At 43.0% G+C, this 9,919-nt stretch overlaps 1 protein-coding gene across 1 annotated transcript; it reads left to right on the top strand.

The window, feature by feature from the left end:
- Positions 1–2,320: 2,320 nt before the first annotated feature.
- On the top strand, positions 2,321–8,902 carry LOC306922010 (geranylgeranyl pyrophosphate synthase-like). The gene is made up of 5 exons (XM_079499366.1): positions 2,321–2,340; positions 4,228–4,302; positions 5,211–5,310; positions 5,990–6,060; positions 7,725–8,902. Exons 3-5 carry the CDS (start codon positions 5,229–5,231, stop codon positions 8,475–8,477), a joined length of 906 nt encoding a protein of 301 aa, XP_079355492.1. The 5' UTR covers positions 2,321–2,340; positions 4,228–4,302; positions 5,211–5,228; the 3' UTR covers positions 8,478–8,902.
- Positions 8,903–9,919: the final 1,017 nt, after the last annotated feature.

The following is a 9,919-nucleotide window of genomic DNA, read 5'->3' as shown; positions in this document are numbered from 1 at the left end:
ATATAAGGTTTACTTAACTTCCTGAAAAATGGGTGGTTTCTTCCCGACAGCAGAGATGTAGAAAAACACACATGCATGCTCATACAGGGCAGGCATAATATGCCCACACGGCACACACACATCATGGACTAATGAGCAACAGTGATTTCCTTTTTTGTATACATGTGAATGCTAATTTCATTCTCACTCTCTCTCTCTCTCTCTCTCTGCTTCTCTCTCAGATCTCTGTGTTGTAGACAGACAGGTCAAGGGTCATGGTCACATACAGTTCCCATAGAAACTGATTGACGGGTCTCTTCAACAGGACATCCTCGTCATCGATGATGCGGATCAGGTCGCCCTCGGGGTCACGATAGTTCAAGGTTATGTCCTCCACCTTGAACACGGACCTGTGGGGAGGAGAAAGAAAGAGAGATGAAACGAGAGAGGAAAGGTTCATTGTCAAAAATCATTAGGCTGCTAGTCTCGCGTACCAAGACGATCAGAGACCCACTGATACTGATATCTTATTTCAACAGTGAGTACCACAGACGAAAAACAGTCTAAGTCCAAATTTCAGACTGACCCCTCCACGAAAAGGCGTCGTTGTCCTGACCCCTTATCTATCATTTATACATTATGGATCAATAGTGTGGACTTAGACTGTTATTCGTCTGTGGCATTCAATTTTAATGGGCTTGGATGCTGGAGAAAACTAACCCTCCTGAGGGGGGGAACCCAGTGTACTGCCCCATCTGGCGGAGTCAGGTTAGGAGAAAGACTGTACAAACAAAATAACAGGTAACACAATGGCATGATGGTAACCATGGCAACGAATGGTGTCTGTTTCCTGTTTCTGCACAAGGAGTAGAGGGCGAGTGTATTTCCAAACTGTTTTTTATACCCAGCACCCTAATCAAGGGAACTTGATTCAGTTGGAGGGACACTTCCTGATGAGGGAACCTCCCGAGAGCACTTCAAGTCAAGGGACTGGTTTCAAAAAGGGCCCTAGGGTAGCCCCATAGCAAGCAATGGCGTCTCTACTAGAACTAAACAGACCAGAAGTGAGGTACACGATTACGCTCCTGATTACGCTGGTAGCGGGGGAGTGGCATCCACCCAGGCCAGGAATAAAGTTTATAAATCTTGGCACACCTCTCCTGTGTAACCAGAGGCTACATACTAGACGGACCACAGACTTATTATTAAAATATACAATCTTTATTGGAAAATGCAATATATAAAATATGGACTTTATTACGAGCAATTTATATCAAAGCTAACAAAAGTAGAGACAGATTAAATCATACAAGAACATTAGCTTTCCCTATTATCAATAAAACCTACAGCTTAATTCAGTATGGCTAAAGCAGTGACCACTCGTGACTCGTGATCACATCAAAGACAAACTGCTACACACGTAAATTAATACATCGATGTGGGTTCTCAACCAGCATGTTCCTCCACTTTAATTCACGACCGCACTACCCTCAGCGTGGGCGACCCCCCACAAACGAATTACAATGGCACTCATTGCATCCCTCTTTTCAACGAGAGTTGCTAACTCCTGCCTCCTCTCCTTTCCTCGTCGGAACGGACTGTCGTTCCCAAAAAGCAAAGCAAAGCAAAGTTACTATATTTACCCAGGGTATCTGGGCTAAGCTCAAGAACTTGTTTCCAGCCAGGCCCTGCTCATAGAACATTTCATGGTAGTGGTTCAATGCCTTGCTCAAGGGCACTTCAGCGGTGGTAATTTGAACGTGTCGGACCGCTGATTCGAACGGGCGACCTTCCGGTATCAAGACCGCTCCGCAATCCGTTCGGCCACCGCTGCCACAACACTTTAGCCAAACACTTTAGCCTCGAAGCTCTGCTCGCAACTCTCTCTCTCTTTGCGAGTAACACGGCTTGCTGCAGCCTGCTCACAGAAATGTTTGGCCATGACACTCACAACGCTGTAAAGGTCTGAGTGAGGCCTAGGAGTGACGTTGAGCTGGGCTATAATGTCTTCCCTGTTTCATGTTGATGCACACAGACACTGAGCCATGAAATTAGTTTTTATTGTATTTCATATCGGGTATTTGTTTGTATTGGGTATGTACAATGTTGTCACGATATCAGTCTGTTGCACACTTTTATTATGTAGTGATGTCCTAGTGTTTCCTGTTTTCTCTTGTTACTGTTTCCTGTCTTGTCTCACCTCCCTGTGATTACTAGTTTTCTCCACCTGTGTCCTGTTAGTCTCACCAATCCCTGTGTTGATTGTTAGGTCTGTTCACCTGTGTATTGTTATCCTGTGTCTACTTAAACCCTCAGTTCCTTGTGTCCCCTGCCAGATCTTAGATGTTGTTATGGTGTTCTGTAAGTAGTGTTTCCAGTCTTATGTGTATTCTATGTTATCCTGAGTTTTGGGTGAATAAATCCCTCTGCATTTGACCTCCTGCCTTTGACCAGTCTGTTCTGCATTTGGGTCCTACATCTCCTGAGTCGCACCGTGACAAATGTTGCAATATGCCACTTTCTTACTTCCTCATTGGATAGAGACAGTGGTACAGTACATTTACTTAAGTACTGTACTTAAGTATAATTTGGAGGTATTTTTACTTTAGTTGAGTTAAACCTTTTTGATTATTATTAGCCTACAAAACATACGGTGGCGGTGGCCGAACGGATTGCGGAGCGGTCTTGATACCGGAAGGTCGCCAGTTCGAATCAGCGGTCCAACACGTTAAAATTACCACCGCTGAAGTGCCCTTGAACAAGGCATTGAACCACTACGATGAAATGTTCTATGAGCAGGGCCTGGCTGGAAACAAGTTCTTGAGCTTAGCCCAGATACCCTGGGTAAATATAGTAATTTCATTTCATTTCATTTCATACAAGTTACAACCACATACAACCACTTCAGCTTGTAGATCTGCTATTTTCAAATGATTTTGTATACATTTGAAAACTTGAAATAGGACATTCTGCATAATGGGTACTCTTCTGGTTCTCTTCTGAGGACATACGTGTCTTGCAAGGTGAGCGCGACAGTGTGTCCGCTGTCCAGAGTGACTTTCCTGGCATGTGTATTATGAAAAAACAAACAAAAACAAAACGAGCATTACAAAAAACAAAAACAGAGCTTTTTTTTTTTTTAAAGGAAAAGATGAATGCTTAAATGCTATTGATCTGTGAAATGAATCATTATTGATCTGTGAAATGGAAATCTGCTTGTTGATATGCACTGGTGTATTGAAAACTTGAAGTGACTTATATAGTTGTAGGGCGTTTTGAATATTGAGGTAATTGTTGAGAATTGCAGTTGCACTAATCCTTCTTATTCCCTACAGCATTGGACATGAGCCAAAGTCTACCTTTGCTCTCTAAAGAGGGGAGATGTGGTGATATCTATTCTATGCTGTGTGATTCTATGTGTTGCTATGACAACCACTGTGACTGTGGCTCAAGAGGTAGAGCAGGTCGTCCAATGATCCATGGGTCGGCGGTTCGAATCCCGGCTCCTCCTGTCTACATGTCGAAGTGTCCTTGGGCAAGACACTGAACCCCAAATTGCTCCCGATGTGCTGGTTGGTACCTTGCATGGCTTCCGCTGCAATCGGTGTATGAATGTGTGTGTGAATGGGTGAATGTAATGCACAATCTATGTAAAGCGCCTTGGATAAAGGCGCTATATAAATGCACCATTTACCATTTACCATTTTACAACCAGATAGGTAGGATGTCACATGACTTGATCTTTGTGAAATGAAATGAAATGAAATGATTACTATATTTACCCAGGGTATCTGGGCTAAGCTCAAGAACTTGTTTCCAGCCAGGCCCTGCTCATAGAACACATTTCATCGTAGTGGTTCAATGCCTTGTTCAAGGGCACTTCAGCGGTGGTAATTTTAACGTGTCGGACAGCTGATTCGAACTGGCGACCTTCCGGTATCAAGACCGCTCCGCTATCCGTTCGGCCACCGCTGCCACTTACCGTGTGTGAATAAAGCCAACTGTACGTTACCTGTGTGGATTATTACGTATGACAGAGAACGCGACAGGTACTTTGATGTTTGATGACAATTCTTTTGTACTTTTTTTTTTTAATTCTGGACTTTTACTTGTAACAGAGTATTTCTACATTGCTGTATTTATACTTTTACTGAAGTAATACAATTGAGTACTTTTTCGACCACTGTATAGAGAGTTGATGCATGACCTTTGCTGACAAGTATGACATTAGCTTTCATTTCATTTCAGGTCGGAAAGAAAGAATATACTGAGACCAACTCCAAATAGCGATCTTGGATCATTCCTTTCATCCACAAACACAACGTAAGTCTCCACTGCTTACACAGAAGTACATACACGGTACACAGCATATTTTGTAAAACATTACATAGCCTGCGGTTTGAGTTTGATTGATTGAAAATTCATTGATTGATTGAAAATGTTATTAACAGTTTGCAGAATTACAGTACATTTCAAGCACAAACTCAATACAAAGGCTGTTAACTGTGAGTGGACGACCCAATTAAGCATTACACTTGTTTACAACAGGGTCCACCATGTTCAATTCATCAAAACATTTAGAGACGTACAAATAGACACTTCTATATAGACAAAGAACAGTACAGGAATTCATCATAATGGAGGTAAAAAGGGAAAAGAAACATATACAGTGAGGGGAAAAAGGGGGGGGGGGGGGGGTGGGGGGGATTCAGATTTTACGGGGGCCAGTTTCGAATTGCAGCCATCCGTAGGTGCCCTTTGAGAGCGGGTGCATGAGTTGCATGCCATGTCATAACAAGCCAAATGCGGAAGTTTAACCAAGGCAATTAAATGTGCTATTGTGCTTTACACAGAAAGAAAGACAGAATGGGTATTCTGACATTTGTGGGGCATGCAATTCCAACTTGCATCGTACCCAACTTGCCAGAGTAGTTAAATAATACCAGAAAAGGATAGTGAAATACATGCAACACAGATCTCTGTTCGAGGCTACAGGCTACATAGACGTACAGCTACTGGTATACACACATATTTTATTTATATATATTTATTTATATATCATTGTCCTGTAATGTCATTCATGTTGAATGTCATGTTTATATGTTCTGTGTGGATCCCAGGAAGATTAGCTGCTGCTATGCACCTGCTAATGGGGATCCTAATAAAACTCTAAAACACCCATATGTTTTCTTAAATTATAATGACCTTTTTTGTTCGGTGTCCTCCAATAGACCAGTGAACTTCATACAATGAATATGAACACAGAAAGAGCTGCTGGCAGTGCGGAGCGAATTGTTTTAGAACCATACAGATATTTACTGGGGTTTCCTGGTAAGTTATTTCGATATTGTATTAACATTTTCATACTTGTGATTTAGCATAAGAATTGTATAATGTATTATAATCAATTATATAATGCAATATAGTACAAGTATAAGTCACTGCAAGTGGTCATTGGGTGTTTTAATTAAAGTAAAATCAACAGCAGTCAAGAACAACACACAAAGTTTCTGCCTACCCTAGACCGAAGCCAACAACATAATATCAAAATGTACCTGCGCAATAAAGCAACACAGCCTTGCAACTAAGCCTGTATCAATCAATAGCAAGTCCTGCATGTGTTTGTATGTTTGTGTACGCGTATGGCATTGATCCCATAGATAGAAGACCAGAAGTCCAAATGCTTCTAAACTGGGGGGCTTTCAGGGTTAACCTAAGGGGTTATAACATGGGCAGTATGGAAGAAACGCCCCATTTACAACTGAAGAGGTTCATGACACCAATAAAGGGACACTTCACCCCTTTTGCAACCAGATCTTATTTTAATGATGTTTGGGAGACAAGAAACACTTTCCTGGGGGTTTTTATGTGGGTAATTTGTGTTTTTAGAAATGTTAGTATTTCAAAGTGTCCATGATGTCATGGACACTGGACTCATGTCTAAATTTCCCCCGCAAATTTAGACATGACTATTTTCATTGAGAGCTTTTCTGTTTCATTTTCATTTCAGGAAAACAAGAAGAAACAAAACTGTGTCAAGCATTTAACCACTGGCTTAATGTTCCCGTGGACAAACTGCAGGTAAAAGCCCAGCAATTTCAAAGCAAACATTCTGAACTGGTTCAGGGTGTATATGTTTTCCACCATCGGCATGAACCATTGCTCACACACACACACCTCCAGCCCAAATATTTTAATTTAAATCAACCTCAAAGTTAACTTCACTGCTTATGACTGACAGAACTGCAAGTGGTCATAGGCCTACAGTGAAATTAATTCCCTCCAATGCTCCCTCTGGGTTTTACATAACGTGTTTAGCAGGTCTTGTTTGTCTGTCTGTCTGCTGCACAGTCTGACCGCTCCCACTTTTTGGTTTGCACATTAGTAATTTGCCATCTTTTAGCTATCTCATTTTTAACCTTAATAATGCTCATAAAATGGCACAACTTTCTATTTACTCACTCTGCGGGATTAACTACAGTTTATGGAACTGAAGTCAAAGTAAAAGGTGAAAACACAATTTGCATGGCTTTGGCTATCATTCAGAGATAGATAGTAGGCCTACTACAGGACATTATCATATCATGCATAGTGTGGGTTGCATTCCTTTGTTTTCATCATGGGTCTATTTCACGCCTCTGTGAATGTCTTTGTTGCATGAGCTTTGAGAAGTGTTTTCCACTGCTGGAACTAGTGCCCCAGGAGGACAAACATCAAGCATAATCTTTCTTTGAGATTTACATTACAAGCCTATTTAGAGTAGACACACTATTTTATTGAAATAAAAAAAAGAAAATCTCCGATTTATTTCTCCTGATCCCGATCATTTGAAAATGACATGATCGGCTCCGATTTCAAATCACCCGATCCGATCAGGACACCCCTAGCTAAGGGGGAGGTGTCCCCTGAGACAAAAGGTTCTGTTGCTCAGGTAAGAGTAAGAGGAATTCTAGGGCTGTTCCGTGTACGCTATAAGGCGTAATAAAATAAAGTCAATCAAAGAACAAGATTCCTTTACAGGATCTCCTCACTGGTCAACAAAAACACCTTGAAGACCTTAACAGGAGCCCTCGTACAAGGTTTCTTTGACTATGCATGCACCTCTTGGTACCACAGCACCTCCAAGGCCCTTAAAACAAGGCTCCAGACCTCCCAAAACAAACTGGTCAGGCTCCTACTTGGCCTCACCCCCCGAACCCACCTCACCCCTGCCCACATTGACAGGCTGGAATGGCTTAGGGTCGACGACAGAGTACAGCATCTTGTAATGGGTCTGGTCCACAAGATTCGATACACCACCAAGATACCCATGTACCTGTCTAAATACTTCCTTAATGTTAACGCCCACAACACCAGAGGGAGTGCAACAAACTGTACAACTGTACAACTCAGATTCGGCACAAACAAGGGACTAAATTCTTTTCGCTCCTATGCCACCAAAATGTGGAACGCCCTACCAACAGTCATTAAGACATGTGAATCTCTTGACTCCTTCAAAACCGCCCTCAAAGGGCACCTACGGACGGCTGCAATCCGAAACTGGCCCCCGTAAAATGTGCAGGTTGGTGCCTTGCATGGTTTCCTCTGCCATCAGTGTATGAATGTGTGTGTGAATGGGTGAATATAATCTATGTAAAGCGCTTTGGATAAAAGCGCTTTATAAATGCCTCATTTACCACTGTCAATCATACTGTAACATATACAAACACAGTAATCGACAATTTTTTTTTGCATTGTGTGTCCAGGCGATCATTGAGGTGATTGAGATGTTGCACAGCGCCAGTTTGCTCATAGACGACATTGAGGACAGTTCCAAGCTGCGGCGAGGCTTTCCCTCAGCCCACAGCATTTATGGAGTCCCCTCTGTCATCAACTCTGCCAACTATGTCTATTTCCTGGGGCTGAAGAAAGTCCTGACCCTGGGGAGCCACGAGGCCATGCAGGTGTTCACCTGTAAGCTGTTGGAGCTGCACTGCGGCCAGGGCCTGGACATACACTGGAGGGACATGTTCATCTGCCCCACCGAGGAGGAATACCGCGCCATGGTGCTGCAGAAGACCGGTGGCCTCTTTGGCCTAAGTGCAGGCCTCATGCAGGTCTTCTCTGACTGGAAGCAGAATCTGAAGCCCCTGCTGGACACCTTGGGCCTCTTCTTCCAGATCCGTGACGACTACGCCAACCTCTGCTCCCGCGAGAACAAGAGCTTCTGTGAGGACTTAACTGAGGGAAAGTTCTCTTTCCCCATCATCCACGCCATACGGTTGCAGCCAGAGAGCACACAGGTGCAGAACATCTTGAGGCAGCGCACGGAGGACGTGGATGTCAAGCGCTACTGCGTTGATTACTTGGAAAAGGTGGGATCGTTTGCCTACACCCGTGAGATCCTGCTGGGCCTGGAAGCCGAGGTGTACCGGCTCATCAGAGAACTTGGGGGAAACCCCGAACTGGAGAGCCTGGTCAGACACTTCAGCAAAATATATCAGGAGATTGAAAAATAGAGGGCTATGCCAAACGGTGAAGATGCAAAGCCCGTTTGACCGTCAGCAATACAACTTCGATACACATATGCATCTCCTTATGCCAAACAACTTTCGTGTTTTGACTTTTCACCTCTGACCTTTAGATTAAAATACCCACTATTTTGAATTATGAATAATTACCTCTGTCTGCGCTCCAGGCAAAACCGTGCAGTCGTTTTTTACTAAATGCAGCAATATGGTAGAGGGCTAAGTCACCCTGCTTAGACACAAAGCCCACAAACATTGGCCAAAGGGTGGCGCTACAGCGATCAATTGAAAATGCAAACTTTGAACAGGCATAGCTCATGTGACCGCCAGCAATAAAACTTCAATACATGTAGCGGACCCAGCTGGCCAATAAGGTTGAAGACTGACTGATGATTTTAAGCTGCTTTATTAATGAATCAACATAGAACTAAAATAAAGAAAAACATAATATGCATCATGAATCAGACAATAATCAATATATATAATCTCATATATATATGAGCACAAGCTGTTCACTTAAACCATATTTACATAACCAATAAAATCCATACAGTGCATAGATATCAAATGCAATATGAAAACAATAAACCTCAAACCAATAACCAATAAACTGTAGCGACTGTGGCTCAAGAGGTAGAGCAGGTCGTCCAATGATCCATGGGTCGGCGGTTTGAATCCCGGCTCCTCCTGTCAAACATGTCGAAGTGTCCTTGGGCAAGACACTGAACCCCAAATTGCTCCCGATGTGCTGGTTGGTACCTTGCATGGCTTCCGCCGCAATCGGTGTATGAATGTGTGTGTGAATGGGTGAATGTAATGCACAATCTATGTAAAGCGCCTTGGATAAAGGCGCTATATAAATGCACCATTTACCATTTAAAAAGATTTTCACCATGTCCCCTTTCCAGCTGGGTGCTAATAATGTTGAGTCAGTCTGTCCATGGTTTGTTCCAACTGAAAATGTACATTATGATTAGAGGACTGTTTTAAACCAGTCCCCTGCACCGCCACAGCTGAGCTACCTGGGTTCCAACTTAGAGTATACCGGTATATTAATAGAGACGTCACCGAGAGGAAACACAAAACGCAAAAAATACATGGTGTCCCGAAAGTAGGTACTGCAGCTCGAGCGGCATTTGGGCCAATCACATGAACGCGCTGAGCAATACACAACAACGGCGGCGCTCGTTCATGACTCGCTCGCAGTGCACGCACACACGGTACTTGTTCATGTGCTTGGCCCAAATGCATCCCAGAATGTGGATGGGAGGAGAAATCCGATGACGTCTCTATTAATATATACTCTAAGGGTTCCAATCACCAATTATCCTTAACTAGATAGACCAATGTCAAATTTAAAGGGCCAGCATGTCAACACTTCCTGAACATCACAATAAAAGGTAGACTGCGGGTCCGTTACACATACACACATA

Source organism: Electrona antarctica (assembly GCF_951216825.1).
Source record: "Electrona antarctica genome assembly, chromosome: 4".
Lineage (NCBI taxonomy): Eukaryota > Metazoa > Chordata > Actinopteri > Myctophiformes > Myctophidae > Electrona > Electrona antarctica.
This window is presented reverse-complemented; position numbering and strand designations above follow the sequence as displayed.